At 47.0% G+C, this 19595-nt stretch overlaps 3 protein-coding genes across 4 annotated transcripts in view; 2 read left to right on the top strand and 1 right to left on the bottom strand.

The window, feature by feature from the left end:
- The first annotated feature begins 144 nt into the window (after window positions 1-144).
- LOC137593713 (MANSC domain-containing protein 4-like) lies at window positions 145-2170 on the top strand. Its single transcript, XM_068312651.1, has 3 exons — window positions 145-408; window positions 488-616; window positions 1416-2170. The coding sequence occupies exons 1-3, from the start codon at window positions 189-191 to the stop codon at window positions 2168-2170; spliced, it is 1104 nt and encodes a 367-aa protein (XP_068168752.1). The 5' UTR covers window positions 145-188.
- Window positions 2171-2341: 171 nt separating this feature from the next.
- Window positions 2342-7992, bottom strand: mrps35 (mitochondrial ribosomal protein S35). Its single transcript, XM_068312778.1, has 8 exons — window positions 7841-7992; window positions 7242-7279; window positions 6963-7130; window positions 6294-6354; window positions 6060-6199; window positions 4586-4695; window positions 4154-4223; window positions 2342-2875 (listed from the first exon to the last, which is right to left on the bottom strand). Exons 1-8 carry the CDS (start codon window positions 7983-7985, stop codon window positions 2627-2629), a joined length of 981 nt encoding a protein of 326 aa, XP_068168879.1. The 5' UTR covers window positions 7986-7992; the 3' UTR covers window positions 2342-2626.
- A 295-nt stretch (window positions 7993-8287) lies between these two features.
- kcnq1.2 (potassium voltage-gated channel, KQT-like subfamily, member 1.2) overlaps window positions 8288-19595 on the top strand; it is a 117765-nt gene continuing 106457 nt past the window's right edge. The window contains exons 1-3 of one of the 2 annotated variants that reach the window (XM_068314002.1): window positions 8288-8392; window positions 11821-12495; window positions 19358-19448. In XM_068314002.1, the coding sequence (XP_068170103.1) occupies window positions 12002-12495; window positions 19358-19448 (585 nt within the window). In that variant the 5' untranslated portion in view covers window positions 8288-8392; window positions 11821-12001. Of the gene's footprint in view, window positions 8393-9304; window positions 9422-11820; window positions 12496-19357; window positions 19449-19595 lie in introns of those variants that run through there. The other variant, XM_068314003.1, reaches the window with a different exon arrangement.

The following is a 19595-nucleotide window of genomic DNA, read 5'->3' as shown; positions in this document are numbered from 1 at the left end:
CGTGCAGAGCCGTCCGGAGCCTCATCCTCTCAGAACCAGACCCTTTACGCACGGCTGGGTCTCCTCCTCCCGCCGGCGCGTCGCTGTTTCCAGTAAAACCAGACCTCTGGATCCACTTCAGCTCCAGTTTTACCAGACATGTCGGTGCGTCACGGTTACCTGCCCTGCTCTGATTCACGTCACGCAACATGAATGCCACGTGGGGTTTGCTGACGGTGCTGGGTCTGGTGTGCCGCGGTGAAGCGCGGTGCTCGCCCAACTCTTACTACAAGAACTGCTGGATTCGACGCTTCCCGGGGGTTTTCATCGACATCGGGGAGTCTCAGAGGAGGGGGGCGCAGCTCCTCAAGTTCTACCAGGAGGAGACGGCTCTGGAGTGCAGCCGCACCTGCTGCCTGACCAGAAACTGTGAGTCTCCGTGCGTAAAATACGCGCGGATATATCAGTACGCGGTGCTTTCCCCACCTTAATCAACCATCTCCCACAGTTTCCTGTAATCTGGCCGTGTTCCATTATGACACCACTCAAGAAAACTGCCTCCACCTGCACTGCCCGACCCTGGAGAGCTGCGTCCTCAGCCACAGAGGGAACGTTGTTCTGTACAACATCACAGAGGGTGAGTACCTGGAAACACCCGCGGGGATCCAAACCACCTCTTTTTATAAAGACACGTCTGTCTACGTCCAGTAATAAAACACAGAACTGATCACATGACCGAGAAATAGACCGTGAACGCGGACTCACCGTCACCGGAGCTTCTGAGAGGTGTAAAATCTGTCAATTCAAGTGTTAATAGTTGCTGAAATAACAAAAATACAAGAATGTGTCATAATAAGATCGTTGATTATTCATTATTTAGTATTCTCCCGTGAGAATCTGAATAAAATAGTTATTTTGTGATGTTATTTAAATTCCCAGGGGCGGCAGATCAGAACGTTCAGTTAAAATAAAAGTTAAAATAAAAGTTAAAATAAAAGTTAAAATAAAAGTTAAAATAAAAGTTAAATAAAAGTTAAATAAAGTTAAAATAAAAGTTAAAATAAAAGTTAAATAAAAGTTAAATAAAGTTAAAATAAAAGTTAAAATAAAAGTTAAAATAAAAGTTAAATAAAGTTAAAATAAAAGTTACATAAATGAGGAAGAGTTGGGCGAATATAAACAAACGGGATGAAAACACATTGAAGAAAATATTGAGAAATAATCTCAAAAAAAGTTTAAAAAAAAAATCCTGGCTCCGCCCCTTTATCCAGGTGTGAAGGCGGAGCCTAACGGGTTCCTCCTCCCTAAACTGTTCAGGAGGGAGGAGCTCCTGTCATTTGGTGCTTTATAAATAAAGTTAAATCGCGAGGCACGGTGAGGATGTGATGAGCCTGGGGGGGCGTGACCCCTGACCCCACGGTGTTTCTGCCCCCCAGGCGTGGATCCGGACCTGCTGGTGTTTGGGAAGTTCTTCACCTCCACCCTCCGCGTCCTGCCCCACCACTACAGCTGGACCAACGCCTCCGAGCCCCTCCCCTCGGACAAACGCCACTTCATTCACCCGCCCCCGCCTGTGGCCCCGCCCCTGACTTCAGCCCCCGTGGTTAAACTTCCTACCCCCACCCTGCCTGGCACCACCCAGCCTCCACCTGGACCCCCCTCCTCTCCCACCCCGCCTCCATCGACAACCCCGACCGCCGCCCCCACCTCTCCCCCACCCTCGCCTCCTCCGTCGTCTATAGCAACCACCCCCATCCCCCGCACCGTGGCCGTTTCTACCACAGCTGCCCCTCCCTCCTCGCCCCCCACCCATCGTCATAGCAACGCCGTCTCCCAGTTGGCCACCAGTCCTCCCATTTCCACAACCGGTGTCACGGCGACATCACAGTTCATCAACGAGACAGGGGCCAGCGAGGGGGGGAACCACACCTCAGGCAGCCATGGGGGCCAGGCCCCCAGTGGAGGGGCCCCCCCGGGGGAGGCGGGGCCCGGGTGGCACGCGGCCGCCGGGACCCTGGTGGTGGCGGCGGGCGTCTGCGTCACGGTGCTGCTGAGCTGCTGCTGCTCCGTCCTGCTGGTGGCGAGGTGGGGGGGTCAGGGGAGGAGGGCGGGGCGCTACCGGACGTCATGGCGAGGGAAGGGGGGCTCCATGCGTCTGATTAAATACGTGCTGGTCAGAGAAAGCACCTGAAGTCCCCTCCCCCCCCCAGGAGTTCTTTCAGCTTGTGCTTTTATTTTTGTAAAGTCATTGATTTTATAAAAGCTGTAGTTTTATTTTTTATTCTCAGACAAAAAAAAAAAAAAGGCTTAAAGGAGATAAAACGTTTTAGTTTTCATTCAAACACAGAAACTTTTTTTTCCACCTGATCTTTATTCTGGTTTATCATCCACACATTTCTGCAGCTGAAAACTTTAACGGTAAATGTCTCTCTTGCGTTCGGCGGTTTAAGAATGTTTGGAGGTTCGGATGCGGTCGCCGTGACGACGGACTGCTGACTCATCTCCTCGGAGGGTCGGGTTTCCTCTGACCTGGAAGTTCACGGACGAAACCCCTCCAGGAGATGGAAGCTCTTTTCAACGAGCTGCTCCTGAACGCCTCCTGTCTGGGTCAAATAAATCAGCTGAGAGCCCCCCACCCCCACCCCCGTCACAGCTGGAGGAGTTTCTTGACGGCGTCTTTGTATTGGTCGACGGTGCTTTCGCTCTCGCCGTGGTTCTTCAGCCTCGTCACCGACTCCTTGTACTCCTGGACGTCGCTCCTCCCCAGCAGCTCCTCCTCGCCGCCGCCGCCCCCCCGTCCCAGCAGCTGCAGGAGGTTCTTCTGGGAGCGGCTGCCGTCCCAGCTGTACTCCTCCATGTCCGCCCGCGTCTTCTCCGCCTCCCAGGCTTCCGTTTTCTGTCGATGAGAGGAAACATGGGGCGTTAGCTGTTTACGAGGTCTAAGGGGGGGGGGGGTGACGTCACAAAGAGAACGCAGCTATAGAAGCACATCCGTCGTCCCACTTTGATGCTCGTCTCACAGGGATAGTGTTTCTCCATACGTATCGCTCCATCCGCCGCCGCCGTCGTCACGCCCCCCCCCCCCGCCCAGAACAACGTGCTCCTTTGTGCGGCGGCTTAAACCAGGGCTCCGAGGTTAATGACCGTCTTTACCGCCGTACGTATCTGATCCACACAACATCCCACCTGCAGCCGGTCCAGAGAAGAGGGCGGGGCGCTCTAACAGACGGGGGATCCCAGGCATCCTCTGGGGGAACCCAGCATCCTTTGGGGGAACCCAGCATCCTTTGGGGGAACCCAGCATCCTTTGGGGGATCCCAGGCATCCTCTGGGGGATCCCAGGCATCCTTTGGGGGAACCCAGCATCCTTTGGGGGAACCCAGCATCCTTTGGGGGATCCCAGGCATCCTTTGGGGGAACCCAGCATCCTCTGGGGGAACCCAGCATCCTCTGGGGTGCGTTTGATAACCCCACCCCCGTCGGAGCACCTGATACACCCCGTCTACCTGAAGGTGAAGGCGTCGGTGCAGCGGCCCCTAGTGGTCCCTGAACGCAGCAGAGGACCGAGTGGTCGGCCTGGATTAAAGCACAGCTTAATTAGCGGGAGGTTTGGGGGGGGGGGTAAGATCGCTAAGGTGCCCGCTGACAATCGGGCTCTTTGTGGGCTAGCATTGCAACCTGAACGCTGCGCCGCTGTCTCTCCCCCCTCCCCCCCACAAGGCGGCTGGACAAACACTGTGCCTCCCATTGTGAGTCCAAAAGGCCAGCAGCAGACGCCCCCCCCCCCCCCCGGCTCGGACACCTTCCCAAACCCTTTTCTAACGTGGCCGAGCCGATCCTTCCGATATGGCGCGGCTGGCTCCGTGTGAATGGGTATGAGGGGCAACACCTGATAGGACAACCTGCCCCACCCCACCCCCCATCTGGGGAGAAATGCCACTTGAACAAGGCTGCTGTTTGCCATCCCGCTGCCTATTCAAGCCTGGTGCCTCCCTAATGGATGGCGTCGCCACCCACAGGTAAATGTCACCCAGGAGGGGTTTTTTTCTGCCGCGGCTGAGAAGAATTTGAGCGTAGAAATGAGAGTTTGGAGACGTTGGAGGAGGAAGCTTCAGGTCCAATCAGAGCGCCTCTAACGGACACACACAGTGAAGGAAGGAGGAACTGAACTCACCCAGGACTCGTGGTAGAGGACGGTCAGCAGGTACATAGCGTAGTCCTTGTTCTGTTGTCTCAGAGGGCAGCTGGGAGAAACAACGGATTAGTGATGTTCAAACGTTCTGAGCTGTTTAACGTCTCCACACACACCAAACCGATCCAACAACGGGTCTTGTCTGCGTTCGGATCAAAATGCTGGACCTGAATTTCTGCATCCGTGTCTCCATAAGAGACTCCAGACCAGCAGGGGGCGGCAGTCTGTCAGCCTCAACAGGAAACCACTGATTTGTTGGGTTCAATCAGTTTCTTACATTTTAAACCAGAAGAACTAAAAGACCTCTGATGAGAAAAGCAAGAGGTGTGTTTAAGGCCCCTCTGATTGGTTCCTTACTGTCAGTCTAGTCTTATTTTCAGTGACCTGCAGGTGAGTCGTGGGGGCGGGGCTTACTGATCGGTTTTGATGGTGATGACGTCCGTCTCTTTGCAGTATCTGTCCCCGACCAGCTTGATCATTTTCTTGCGAGCGTGATCGTCCAGGTTCAGACTGGACATCTTAACCTGAGAGAACCACAGAAAGATTCTATCACCATCAGAGAACCTTCAGAGAACCACAAGAACGAATAGAGAAACACCAGAGAAACAAAGAACCAGCAGAGAGACGTCAAAGAACGTTCAGAAAAACATCAGAACGATGAGAACCAGAGAACAGAACCACTACAGGACCATCAGAACCACCAGAGAACCGGGACCTACAGCTCTGGTGGAGGTTCTCATGTTCTCTCATCTCCTAACATCTCCACAGCAGCAGCCATGTTCGTTTGTGATCCAGTGGATTTGACTGTTGATTAGAACTCCAGCGTCTGCAGATGCGATCATGACCTTTACGCAGCAGCCAGGAATAACCTCTAAGCCCCCGGGACAATGGATCCATGCAGGCCAGAGATTACGCCTTGATTACGTTCTTTCCTGGTTCTGACTGGCGTCATGTGTTCAATGCAGATAAACAGAGTCCACGTGAGCGCTGCCCCCCCCCCTAGGAGGAGCAGTGTCGTCACTCACAGATCAACTTCTATTAAAGTCAAAACTGGGTCTTGGTGCACTTTCTCAGATACTGTGAGATTTGCTCTGCCTAATCCACCTGGATTAATGTCAGAATAATTCCAACACGCTGATATAATCTGAGGCAAAGTGTCAGTGCAGCAGATGGGTGGAGATTAGCGCCAAAAGACAGCGCCACCTGGGAAAGTAGACGTTTATGAAAGGCGAATTGATCGAGGCTTTAAGGGAGGCGTAGGTTAAAGAATCAGAGGTTATGTTTGTTTGTTTATCAGCGGGATTAGAAGCTAATAAACTGATGTCCAGCAAAGCTGGTAGAAATCTGAGGCTCTGGGCCCAGAAAGGATCCATTCAGTTCGTGCAGATCGAGGAATTTTCTCCAGAAACCAAATTTGGACAACATTCAACGCACATTTTTATGTGAAAGGACTGTTTTTGTCTGTTGAACAAACAAAGTCTAAATTTACATTTTTTTTTATTTGACCAATCAAAAAAAAAATTTTTTTTTTGGTTAATTCTGTCTTTCGTCGCAGGTGGCGTTTCTATGTCCCCCATATCAGAGCTAATCTGTGATCACACACTGATGGATTAAGTGTGTGTGTGTGTGTGTGTGTGTGTGGGGGGGGGGGATTAAGGGAAATATCAACAGATGCTTCAGTAGAAAAATTAAAAACGTTAAATGATAAAACAAGAACAGCAAAAGGGGTTCCTTTTCCTTTAAGTACACCAAGACATGGAAGAAAACCTTTGTAGACTTACAACAACGGGGTAGAATAAATGAAATAAAAGTCAAACCTCATTATATTAAATGTTTTTATGACTCATAGGTTAATTAACATTTTCCCAGGATGCACAGGGGAACTCACTTTGAGGTGAACGACCCGGGCGGCGGGGTTCCTGACGGACAGGCTGGCCGACACATAGTCGGTGCTTTCCACTTTGATGGGGAAGAACTGGTCGCATTTGGCGTCGGTGTCCAAAGCCGACGGCCACTCGGTGCAGAACGCTGTCGGCACAGAAAGACAATTCAGCTAGATTAGAGATGTGGGAACACGAAACCAGACGGAGCGTTTCTGGTCCGACTAAATCAAGGAAGTTACGTTTCAGAGCTTCACAGTGTTTCTTGATGGCTGTCGGCGTTAAATGCAGAAAATTCGGTATCTGAAAGAGAAGCAAGAAGAAGAGTTAAGTCACACAAATGTGAAACGAATTTGATCTCGTCTGTTTCCCAGCTGACGAGGAAGTTCACTGGTTTTAAGAAGAAAGTGGTTAAAGTTTTATTTCCGCTCGAACTGCAGACAGCCTTATGTTATCTACTGGAATAGTAAAGCTGTAAAAGGTCATGTTCTTGGCTTGGCCTCTAAGAGTTAAATAAAATAAAACAACACCACAGAACTAGCAGGGGATGCATGGCCGCTTAGCCTCAAACGTCAAGCCAGGAGGATGAAACTCATATCATTAGGCCGCCAGGCAGAGACCCGGCAGAGCTCCAGCTGTGACGGGCGAGGTAGCGGATCTCCACGTGGCCGGAGTCCAGATGGAGCAGCTGGTGTCTGGGCGCAGCAGCTCGGTAATCCCAGCAAAGACACGGAGCCATCAGAACGCCGCAGCGGAGCAGGAAGAGCTGCGAGCGCCGGCCCGTCACGGACGACAGGAGGAATAAATCCAGCTGTAAGTCTCCTGTCTCTGCCCATTTATTACTGTTGTCTGACGCGTTTTACGTTCTTTAACCTGCAAATATCCTTATTACATTAGCAGCAATATCGGACCTTGATGAGTTCCAGGTTGCCTTTCTTGTCTGGGGGGACGCCTCCCTTCACAGGGAAGCCCATCCTCACAGGAAGAGGGACGGTGTTCGGCTTGAAGGAGGCTGCTGCAGGATAGACCGCAGTCCAGTCCAGATCCAGTGGCATGCTTTCCGACCTGGGCGTAATGGACTGTCACAAAAAAACAGGACGGAAAAGAGAAAGCCCACAGTGGATCGCTGAAGAACCGTGACCATCATCTGGTATTCGGTTGGGGAAATCAAGCAGACGCTGCACACTTACGACTCTCTTGTCTCTTCGAACCGGATCCTTGCCTCGATCTGGAATTTATATTCAACACAAAGATAAAATATGATGAGAGCATTTCATTCAAGTGTGCAAACACAAGACGTTGTGATCGCTTTCATGATTCCTGAGTATTAGTATGGCGTAAACAAATACAACTACAGACACCAATGTAAGTCGGTAATTCTAGTTTTACACTTAGATATTTCTTTGGTTGCCTCAGAAGAATATTTGTCACCATTTTATTCTGTCTTATTGTTACTGATTTTTTTTTTTTAGAAACTACCAATTTTCACTCGTTGCATTTTAAATTCTGTTGTAAAACACGTTGGGCTGCATTTTGTTTTTTGCATGGAGGGTGAAATACAAATTAAATTACAATTTTCTAAAACGTCTATCCAAATGACTGAAAACTAAAAGACAACAGACAGTTTTTTGGTGGTTTTTCCCAACATAAATATGTTTATCTCGCCTCCTTCGACACACTGATGAAGAGGAGCTCCCCCGACTGTCACTGCACTTCTTCTTGTTAGCTTAGCATGCGGCTAATTAGCGATGAGCAACGCGAACTATTCCCCAGCGACAGAGAAACTCACCTTCATTCCTTCTTTTCGTTTTCGTAACTACTCCGGTCGCGTATGTCGCCCCTTTCACGGACCTCTGAAACCCCAAACCAGCTTGATTTATTTGACCTAAGAGCAGGACTGCCTTACTTACGTGGGCAGCCATGTTTGTCCCCATTAACTACGGAAGTGCGCGAAGGACAAACTACATCGATTCGACAAGCGGGTTTTAAATGTTTAGCGCCTCCTATGGGTGACAGATAGCACCACAACTCATCTGTTTGGGCGCGCGACCACCAACCGGCTCCACCAGCTGCTGCCTTTTGAGACAAGTGGTGCGTTCGGGGTACGTCCGACAAATCAAAACCTAAAGCGAACTTGCTATTTTCACGTCGAAAAACCCCCCAAAACAAAACAAAAACACGCCAAGGTATGTGCAAGATTTCGGATCAGTTAAAACCAGTTTGTTCACCCAGGAAACGGATGTCTATTGTTATTCTGCAAGCACCAGCACCATGCATAGTTCATTAACAGTTGGAATATTGTGCAATACAACAAATCGCTCTACGCAAAACCAACACAAAGGTGAGTAAACCTGCGGTGTTTGCAAAGAATATAATCATGTCTGTGCTGTAAGGCTGACTAACAGCTGCATGTCACTTTGCAATTGTGTTAAAACTACTCCACCGAGCTGAATGAACTTGTAATGTCACAAATCAACCCCCGCGGTGTTTTTGTTCTCACTGGGTATGAATGATCGTACTCGCATGAATTTAAATGTACCGTATTTGTTGAAAAGGCGCATAAATCAATAAAATGAACAGGGTTTATTTGGCCACGTTCAAACGACTTGCATGCGCATTTGACTGATGAAACGTTGGTAAAATATGAAACAAGAAAAAAAATAACGAGAATGACAATAGCTATACATTATAGAATCCTACAAATGAAAAAACAATTTGTTTTCCTTTTACTTTGGACACATTTTTTCATACTTGCCATAGCGTAGAGGTTGTTTAGTGACTAATACTAAATGTTAACGAAACGTATTGTTTTGTGGACAGCACAGGAAGAATTGTTTTGAAAATTTGTACGATATTTCAAGTAGTTACATTTTTAAAAAAAAATCATTTTTCTAAGTTTTTGATTTAAATTTTTTTAGTTACAGTCCCATTACAGATAAGGTATTACATAAATTAATTTTTCTTTCAAAATTTTAGTCGGTCACATACATGCAATCAAATTTATTCATTTGAGGATTTCTAAAGTAGGCTGCGTTTTTGTTTTTTTGTTGTTGGCTTGTGTTTGAGTTTTAGAATATCCGCTACCCTGTGAACGCAGCACAGGTCCAGACACAAGCTGCGATGCACTTCAAAGACAAATGTCCTGCAGGCATCAAGCGGCTCCAGGCTGCAGCTTCCACTGCATTATAGATGGTGGTCTTTCAGTGATGGAAGCTCATTTGTAACACGCTTTTTTAAATTTTTAAATCAATTAACGTCTGGATGTTGTTTTTATTGAAATAAGCAAAAAAAAAAAAAAAAAAACCCGAACTTCCTCAGATAATTTTATTTACCACCGATTCCAACTTGAGATGCGTTTCTGGAGTTAAAGGTAAGATTTGATTGTTTATGTGGAAAGTTTGGCTTCCAGAGCTCGAATGAATGCTCTAATTAATTCAGATACGGAGTTAATTGTTTTATTAAACGTACACTAACCCACGTTTGTCGTTTAATTCGCGTCCCGGGGGTCTGATCCATCCCATAAGGCATTGGAGCCGGTCATTCTGACGGCTCCCCGTCTCTTTATGTCTACAGTAGAAACTCAATCTGCGGCTCCTGTCAACAGGTCACCTGTAGTCGTGGACGGACACGTCCGTCTCCAATCAGCCCATCTTTTTCCGATCCTTTCAGGCGACATCCGGCCATCAATCAGTCTACCTCCTAATTTCCACAGGAGAAGCCAAAGCACCCAAGGGTGCTAATAAATTATACACAAATCAGCAAATGAGCTTTGGATGAGTGGAAAACGTTTTCACTGAGTGGCCCAGACTTGGGGTTCAGTTCCCTTTGCAGACATGAGGGTGTGTGTTTGAATGCAAGCAGCAGAGGATTTGACAGGTCGTGTCACATGGAGTCAGTTTGGGAGCATTAAAAGGACTTTTCATCCAAATGAACTTCCACTCCATGACCGTCTGATGCAAAGACCATGAACATTTGGTTACTCGTGGGAAGTATGTAGAGCTTCACTGCAAAAAAAAGTTGTCACAGCATTACTAAAAAAGATGAGGAGGCATTTGAAATCATTAAAAAAAAATTCAAGAAACAACAGAAAACATAAATTGAATGACGTCATCTGAACCGAGCTGCATAGTCTGTGGTTTGCAGAAACCTGCAGATTGCAAATTCAGTGCATCCTCTGAGCTAAAAGCATTAGCATGCACACCATGTGTGGTAAGACACTGATCATAATCTTCTGATACTCTTGTGTGTGTGTGTGTGTGTGTGTGTGTGTGTGTGTGTGTGTGTGTGTGTGTGTGTGTGTGTACTTTCTTAGACCTCAGTGTCAGTCAACGTTCTGCAGCTTCCTTAGATGAGCTTCGATAAAGAGTTCATCTGATAAAATTGCAGAAATATCATCATTTCAATTCAATTTTGGATCTCAGGATGTTCCTTTTTGTTGTTTGACATACTTTTCTTGACTAAAACCTGAGTGTAACTGTAAACAAAATAAAAAACCATGATGGTGAAAGACAATCTTTCACGTGGCGGTGGCCGTCTACTTCTTTCAGTCGGTCTAATTTTCATTGCTGGCACGTTTTATGTGACAGGTGTATGCTGCTGCGGGTCACGTTGTTGTTATTGTGGTCTGAAATGTGTTGCAGGACGTTAAATGTTGTGGATTATTCCCTCTAAATGTGGGCAGAGTGCTTGTTGAGCGTTTGATTTACCTTCCCAGATGGACCGGGCAGGTTTTTAACATCCATCAACAGGTTTTTACAGTAGTAAATCCTCCGGGACAGTCGGCGGAAATGGAGTCGTGTTGTGACCCGCCGCTGTCATCCAGCGTGTTGGTGGCTGTTTCTGGGGAGATGATGATCCCACTTTATTTCCATGGGCCATAAGTCATGGTATAATAGCCTGGAAATGTAACCACTTAGAAATGGTTTAGAAAAACATGTTTTTTAAACTATTCTTGGGGGAATACCCATGATGCAGTTCTGTATGTGAGAACCTGATTGTCGACTCAACGTTTGTGCTTCTCAGATTCTAATCTGATATTTATTTATAAAAATAATCTCCTTTTTAAGACCTCATACGTAGCCCAAACGAGACATTCATGGTGCATTATGTTTCATGGCTGCACTAATACACACGTGTCAGTGAACGCATCATCCACTGGAGCTGTCTTTATTATTTAATCATCTCCTTCTACACTTTTTATCCACCACTATTGTATAAATCTAATCTCAGTGTAATAATAAACGTTGTGAAGAAGAGGAGGCATTTATCTTCGCAGCCATGTTTATATTTAGACTCTTCGTTTAAAAGCTTCTAAGCCAATCGCTGGGTTGGACCTGCAGCTGCAGCCGTCCATCCGGCATGAGGTGGGGTGGGGGGGGTGGCGGACATGTTTTGTTTTTTTTGTTGTTTTTTTTAAATATGTGCTATTTCTGATTTTTAGCGCAAAAATTTGCTTCGAATTTGCTAAAATGTTTCCCCCTAAACGCTCTCTTTACTTAAAAAGCCCACAGCGATAAAGATCACGTCTTTAGATGCTAACAGTTGCTAGCTCTGAGCCACGCCCACCCACCCCCATGATTGGGTGTCACGTGACACTGGATGCCGCTTTTCCATCATGTTTAAACCTGATTTCCCATTGGTTCGGTTAGCTAACCGCTAGCGTCCCCGCCCACCCTTTGCTGCGTTGTCGGGGCCCCCTGCTGGCGACGAAGGGGGGTGCTCACCGCCCATCATATTATCTCCATGACTCCTTCTCCTCTCTCACTGCAGGTATGGACGCCCATGTGACACATCAGAGCCGGCTGTCGCCTGAAGCGGGTAGCTAGCTAGCTAGCCATGCCTCGCTAAGGGGTCGCACCCAACTGGACTCGTCTCCCTTCTGCACCTGAACCTCGATCGTGACCTCCAGGACTCCCCAGAACTTGGAAGCCCCCTCTCCAGGGTGGGCATCATGGGGGAGAGGCGGGCCCACTCCTTCCGCATGACCTGCCACGTCCAGCGGGACTACGGCAGCCGCATGGCGAGCTCCTTCATCAGCTGCAGGCCCAACGGGTACGCCAGCACCAGCCTGAGCCTGGACCAGGAGATGGATGCCGACCCCGAAGCCTCCATCGGATCCTCGTCCACCATCTCCGCCCTCCGGCTTCCCGCCCCCGACAGGATGGCCTACTCTCCTGTTTCACTGGAACTGGACCCCGCAGCTGTGAATAATGGATCAGGCATTCCCTTCTGTCCTCCGGCGGATACAAAGGACCCGGCGCTGGCGAGCGTACACCACCAGCCGTCGATCGCCTGCGTCGCGCCGCCTCTTCCTCGCTCGAGCTGGCTGCATCATCACCAGAAGGAATTCCAGAGTCCGTACATCAAGACTAGCATGCAGGGGGATGTTTACAACTTCCTAGAGAGACCTGCTGGCCTGAGATGCTTCCTCTACCACTTCCTCGTGTGAGTACCTGTTCTGAGTCCAGGCCGTCCCTAAGATCAACCTTAAAAACGCAAAGTGTGAAACGTTGATATCAGACCTAAGAGCTAATTAGAATCCGTAATAAAGACTATATAAAGTTAGATGATCTCAGCTGGTGGTGCCCCCTCCCGCTCCTGTTAATTACATCTAGTGTTGCTCCTTCTGGTATTAAGTTCTGGTTCCCAGTAACAAAAGTAGAGCTTCGTGTTCTGCTGAGTATCCGGGGACGTTTGAAGATGGCCGTTGGGTCTCGTCTGGTCAAACACACCAGTGGGACGGTTGTGGCGTCTTGACCCGACCGGCCTGGTTTACACGACTCACACTTAACACGCGGAAACACCAACTGGTTTTCTGTTACTGAGCTTTGAGCCCTTATTGGAAATACAGCGCGCCCTTGTTCCTCGCGGTTAATGCGTTCCAGGAACCACACACGATGAACGAATTCCACAATAGAACGACAAACTATCTTATTATTTACGGTAATTTGAACGTTTATGACCCCCTCCCCATACTGATATTAAACCACCTTTTATCTGTATTACCTTTTCCCACAGTCTGATCGACTGTTTAAAGCACTTTTGTGTTAAAGAAAAGTGTTTCTGGACTTCCAGATGCCGTCAGCCAATAGAGTGCGTGTACGGTATCACATGACTGCCAACCAAAAACGCGCAATGAGGTAAAGTCGCGAATGTTGATGTGTGAGGGCGCGCTATAAATCTAGAATTGGTAATAATATTTAAAACCTGCTCAAAGATCCTGGAAAATCCAGTGAATTCCAGGTGAATTCCAGGTAGGCCTGGAGGGTGGAGCTGGGAGGTGACGTGTGGAGGCGGCGGGGGGCGGGAGGGTATCCACTCTGGTTTAGCACCACCTCCATCCGATCTGCTCAGTTTAAGGGTGGTATTTTGTTTTGCGGTGAATCCCTGTAGCCACCCCAGATTTTTGTTTCCATGGTTACGTATAGTTTAGTAAACTAAAACACCACGCTGTCCGTGGCCAACTCACTTTAGACGGCTTTAAGAAGATTATTTGCTGCCGCTGCTATATTTACATACAAACACTGGATGACTAATTAGCTGAAAGTCATCTGGAATATTCCCTTCATATAGTCCAGAAGATAGTGTTACCTGTCCCCGGGGGGGTGGGGAGGTCCAGTTTTTACCTGTGGTCGGAGGTTGTTTGGTATGTCTGTAAACAGGATGACAAAAAACTACAGCCTGGATTTCTACCAGACTCGATGAACGGCTGGAGCGTGACCCGGGAAAGAGTCCGTTAGATTCTGATTCAGATCCGGACAAACGGACAAATTCAGGAACCTTGGAAAATTCTGTTGTTGTTGAAAATAAAGAAGCTGTTTTTTTTGTTTTTTTTTTAATCTCTAATGCTAGCGTAGAGTTATAGCTGGCTCCCGAATGCTACGTAGCTACGTACCTTTCTAGGAACAAGATTAGGTACTGGTACCAGTAGGACCCAACACTGGACAGTCTTACGGATTACGTATAGACTACAGACATCTATAGTAGGTAGCACTATGTAGCAATGTTCTGATGGGTTCTATGAAATGTGACAAAACCCTCCCGCCAAGTCTCACAGGAAGTTGTCAAATAGACATACGTATGTTCATATCTGCCATTATCCCATCATTCCTCTTTGCGGAACTTTTTCATCTCTGAGTGAACTTACGCTAATTTGTCTCGTTACTTAAGCCAAACAAAGACCTACGGAAACACGGCCGAGGTCAAAGGCTGGACTGTTCTCTGTGGTTTTGTGCGTCCAGAGGAACGAGAACCTGAGCCCCTCCTTCATTATTTAATGCCGACCCCCTCCAGCTCTGATCCCTGCTGACATTGCTTTAAGTAGCGTACTTGTGGATGGATGGCGCCTCAGTGGGGGATCATGGAGGCATAACGGGTTGAATGGATGGCACAAACACGCCAATCAAACCTGCTGCTGTCAGCAGGTGGTGGAGGTGTCGTCATGATTATAAGGTGGGTGTGTTTGTGCTGATGTTGTGTGTCCGTCTGCTGCAGACACTGGATTGGACAAAAAGTTGTCAGCTGATTGGACAAAAAGTTGTCAGCTGATTGTGACGACTTTTTTTGGAGTGTTCGGGTCCAGCCGAGGAGTGATCCATTAGATTTGGTTGGCGATCTGGATCATGACTTGTCATATACCAGGAGGAGGCGCCAGGCTCCATTACAGATTTGTGCAGAAAAGGAAGGCGTACCACAGGGAGATTGAAACGGGATGACAGATTGTTTTGTTTGTTTGTTTGTTAGCAGGATTATGCAAAAAAACACTTATAATAGATCTTTTGAGATCTTTTTGGTAATTTCTGTAAATTTTCAGGACTTTTCAGATTTTTTTCAGGACTTCTTTCTGAAAATCTTTAAGACTTTTCCAAAACTTTTCAGGACTTTCCTGATCTGGATCCTCATATTTCGTCACTTCGATTATATGTTGGTGTCCATATTTGATTTGATTTGAATCTTTTGGACTCTGTATGAAAAGTGAGTCCGAACAGAGTCTTACGCAACGGCGTGCAAACCCACTTGTGCACAGACGACCCGCGGCAGCGACCCGCTTCACGGCCGGGCCGCTCTCTGAGTCTTTTACGTAACCGGAGGGAACGAGCACGTATGTCCTCGTGATTCCCAAATGCCCTTCTCATAGCGCAAGCAGATTACAGCCGTACCTCTTATCCACCCGATGGGACGGTCCACTTTCTGTCCCTGCGTGTCACGAAACGGACAAACGCCAAAACGCCAGGAAAGCTTCAAGGTGAAAAGTCAGAAGACGGATGAATTCAATGTGAATTTAGCATCTTGACGCTTTAGCGCTCAGGGAAGAAGCACCTGTTTGTCCTCGTGAAGCTGCAGCAGCCAGATGTTGTCACGAATCCTCGGTTCAGTCCGTGTTTTTTATATCTGGGCAGATTATTGAAGTGTTACCCCCCCCGCCCCCACCCCACCCTAGCTATGTTGGATTTCTGCTGACAAGAGATCACTGACAGGAGTCAGGAGTCTTGTAAGGGTACATTCCATTTCCCTGGCGCTTTGGGGTGGGGTGGGATTGGTTGGGGGTGGGGTAGTTGTGACGTTAGCATCCGAGGACACAGAGGACAAACTGAAATATTAGCACTAAGTTGGGTGTTTCAGTAGATTTAGGGAGTTAAAGACAGTCCTGCGTTCCTCGGATCTTACTTCACTGGTTCTTTGGTTTGTAACACTTTGGCCAAAGAGCTCCCAAAATCCTTACATCGGGCCTGATTGGCTGTTGGTGCTGTGATGTCATCTTGCCCCACCCGTTGGGCTTTGTGTCATCTTAAACACGTCTAAATGTGTGTAAGTGAACCGTGACGCTGTGGGTATTAGCCTGTGGATTTGTGTGTGACTGAATACAGAAGCGGTGAGGTCAGGAGTTATGAATGACAGCCTCCCCCCCTCCTTACTAACCTTTCCTATGTTCATTCATGCAACCTCCAACCTGGGGTGGGGTGGGGTGTGGGGGTGGATTTGCGTCTATTTTCCAAGTATTCTGTGGACAAGATGATAACCGAGCCAGGATGGACTGTTAGTGACCGGTGGCTGCTGTGATGTAATCCACCCTAAGCTCCACCATGGGTGTGTTGGGGGGGGGGTCAATTAAAGAGGGTTGTGGAGGGCAGCTGTGTGTCTGACGCAGTGGTCGGGGTAATTTGTGCCCTCTTGACTGGAATTTACTTGTTAGTGTACACAGTCACATCAGCCAATCATGATGCTACAACACCTCGCTGTAGCGCTGCCATACTGGTGATGGTTTAAGATTTAAAGAGTTATGAGTCAATAAAATGTGAACAAGAAGATGAAGCGGAGTTTAAAAAAATATCCAATCCATCATAACTCCAAATGCATAGAAATTAGGTTTAATACCACACTTAAAAAAAAATGAATTAGAACACTGGAATCACTTATTTTTAATTTTAACTTACATTTTTTAAATTTTTTTTAACGTTTTTTATGTTGAAAAATATTTTTTATTTTTTTATTATCATATTTCCTACGACATCCATCGTCAAGATGCTATTAAAATTCTGACAAATTTTTAATTTTGGATTAAAATATTGATTTGAATTCTGAATTGTGAAAATAAAGATTTAATCCGTAGAATAATTCTGACTCCAAACATTTTTTTTTTTTACAGTCCACATTTACTCAGTGTGATGAGGTCATTTTAGTGACCAACAGGTTAATGATTGAGTGAATTTTCCAGGCTCAGGTGTGTTGTGGTGTCAGTTTATTGATCTGTTAGAAGACGTGCCTGTTGTTTGTTATTCGTGATCACATGACCCTGGTGTCGGCGTTTGAGTTGATGTTTGTCTCTGATTGCGTCCAGAATCGTCTCCGGCTTCACGCTGGACTTATGTTTGGGAGGCTAAAGCCCCAGCTGCTTTGTTTTAATCAGCTCCCAGAGGTTTTTAGGTTGGCTAACGGTTGTGATTGACCTGGTCCCGTCTGCGGATTGACCCGGTTCCTTCTGCAGACGCCTCCCCACGCCGTCCATCCAGGAGGGTTCACCATAAGAATTGAGGAAAAGCTTTCTAGTAAAGTTGACGCTACAAGTAGAAGTTGAGAACGTACCCTTCAGCTTCAAAGTAGTTTAACGGAATATAGGGAAAAATCGTAAAGACTAATCGTAAAGACTACATCAAACAAACAAACAAACAAACAAACAGTGAAGAGATATCATCTGTGATGGACATCTATGGACTGCGTGTCCTGGCAGGTAAGAATAGGTGACATGTTTAAATATCGCAGCTTACAGCTAAAGATCAGCCATAAAGAGACAACTCAGATCACATGCTTGAGACTGTTAAACCTCCCTGCCCCACTCTGATTGGATGACAGGGATTGGCAAGGCGTGTCCCTCAGTATCTTATTTATTACCATCCCAGCGGTGGGCCAAACACGCGGCGTTCATCCCGTGGATATTGCTTCCACTGTTGTCACTGTAAACAAGACAAAGGCCATAGTTTCATGTTCGGAAGGAAAACACGCAGATTACATGACCTCATCCGTGGCCCACACGATTATGACATCATATTTATGTTTATCCCCATAAGACGATCTGGAAATGGGTTTGAAGTTGACTTTCCGTGCCCCCGCCTCGACGTGTCCGATCCCTTTCAATCCCGACGGCCGGACGGACGACAGTAATTGTTTCTGTCGTCTGTCAATCCCAGAGGCTCAATGGGAAATATTAGATTGTGTGGAACTGGGATTAAATTCCCAGTTGGTCTTTGCAGCCACACCAGTTGTGTCCAGGTTAATCTTTGGGGCCACAGGGAGGATCTGTTGGATATATGAGAAAAAAAACCTTCATCAGGTGTTTTCTGAGAGGTGGTGGCGACTTCAACAGTCTTCATCCATCTGTGTTCAGTCCAGCGATGGCTGTTCTGTCTGTCTGTCTCTCTGTCTCTGTCTGTCTGTCTGTCCCTGTCTATCTCTGTCTGCCTCTGTCTGCCTCTGTCTGTCTCTCTCTCTCCGTTTCCCATCCAGAGACCTGGTTCCGCTCAAGGTTTCTGGCTGTTAAAGGATTTTTTTCTTTCCACCGTCTCCATCTTCTTCTCACAGAGTAAATAGTCTCTCTCTCTGTTGGTTTTTTGAATTTTGGCTGCTTTTTTTTTAAACCCGTGTTTTTTAGTTTGACGAATGTTAAAAGGTTAGATGTTTTTTTTGTTCAGGAAACAAACAGCGTTGTTGAAAATCCTACCATTGTGTTTGAGATGTGATTTCCTTTTTGGGTGAATCTCGTTTGAATTTTGTGTCAACGTGATTATCTTGTAATTTGGCTTTTATGAATAAACGTGATTTTAATTATCAAAATCAAGTCTCTCTCTTCCCTTCTTTCTTTCTCACTATATTTTTCTTTCTTTCTGTCTCTTGCTATTTCGCTATCCTTCCCTCTCTCTCAGGTCATTTTTTGTTTCTTTCCTTTTATTCTTTTGCTTTTCTTTCATTACGTGGCCTCAGACTCTAACCTTGACCCTGGTCACCATGACTGCCCTGTCTGGGTCTGGTTTTTAGCCTCTAGTCGTTCAGTCCTGTCCGTCAGGGACTCAATGGCGTGTCCCGCTATGACTCGTCAACCAAACGTCCAATGACGTGGTGTAAAATGTCTTGTCACCGTCGGATTGGCTTCAGTTGAGTCTTCACAGGAAACGAAGGAGGTGAATTCAACACCGTGTCCATTGTGGACATTGTTCAGTCTGTCCGGTGAACAACGGTGAACAGATCCTTGTGTAACTCCAGCATATGGACCATAATCCATTGTGTGGCGCTCAACGTCACCGTGACGCCCGCGCCGCTGTGTGTAGAACATGACGCTGCATGTAAACATACACGCTGCATGTAAAAGCACTTAGATGTGCTCCAAGGATTATTTCGGTATGGGGTGGGGGTGGGGGTGGGGGTGATGCACACAACCGCTTCCTTTGTTAATCCTGTCGGGTTCAGGGGTGGGTAGACGATACAGATGGTAACCAGGTTAGGAAATGGGTCCCCTGACAGTTCGAGATGAGATTACATCATCTGAATTATGAACCAAAATTAAAGTATTGATATCAATAAAGGGAACAAGGGAATCCCAAATACCAACTAAATTGTGATGTGGTTCAAAACCAGGATATATTTTGCTGTGGATCAGGATGACAGGATGGATGGGATTGGGATAAACTGGGTGTTCACCAGTGTGTCGCCTGCATGTTCCATCGTTGCTAGGAGACGTGAAAAACATCCTGTTAACAACTGTTAATACGAAAAGAGCCGTGATGTCATGATGACTGACGGGTTTGTCGTCCTGCAGCTTCCTGATGGTCCTGGTGTGTCTGATCTTCAGCGTCCTGTCCACCATAGAACAATATGCAGACTTTGCCACAGGAACTCTCTTCTGGATGGTGAGTTCTTCCACTTTGCTTCATAATACTGGAGTCACCTCCTCCACTGAACTTCTCAAGCATCATCCCCGTCTTTATCAACATCAGCATTAACATCATTATCATTCACTACAGTGGACAGTTCAAGAAGTTTATTTAAATTCCGGT

The sequence above is a fragment of the Antennarius striatus genome, chromosome 4 (genome assembly GCF_040054535.1).
Source record: "Antennarius striatus isolate MH-2024 chromosome 4, ASM4005453v1, whole genome shotgun sequence".
Classification (NCBI taxonomy): Eukaryota; Metazoa; Chordata; class Actinopteri; order Lophiiformes; family Antennariidae; genus Antennarius; species Antennarius striatus.
The sequence above is the reverse complement of the archived record's forward strand: the minus strand, read 5'-3'. Positions and strand labels throughout refer to the sequence as shown.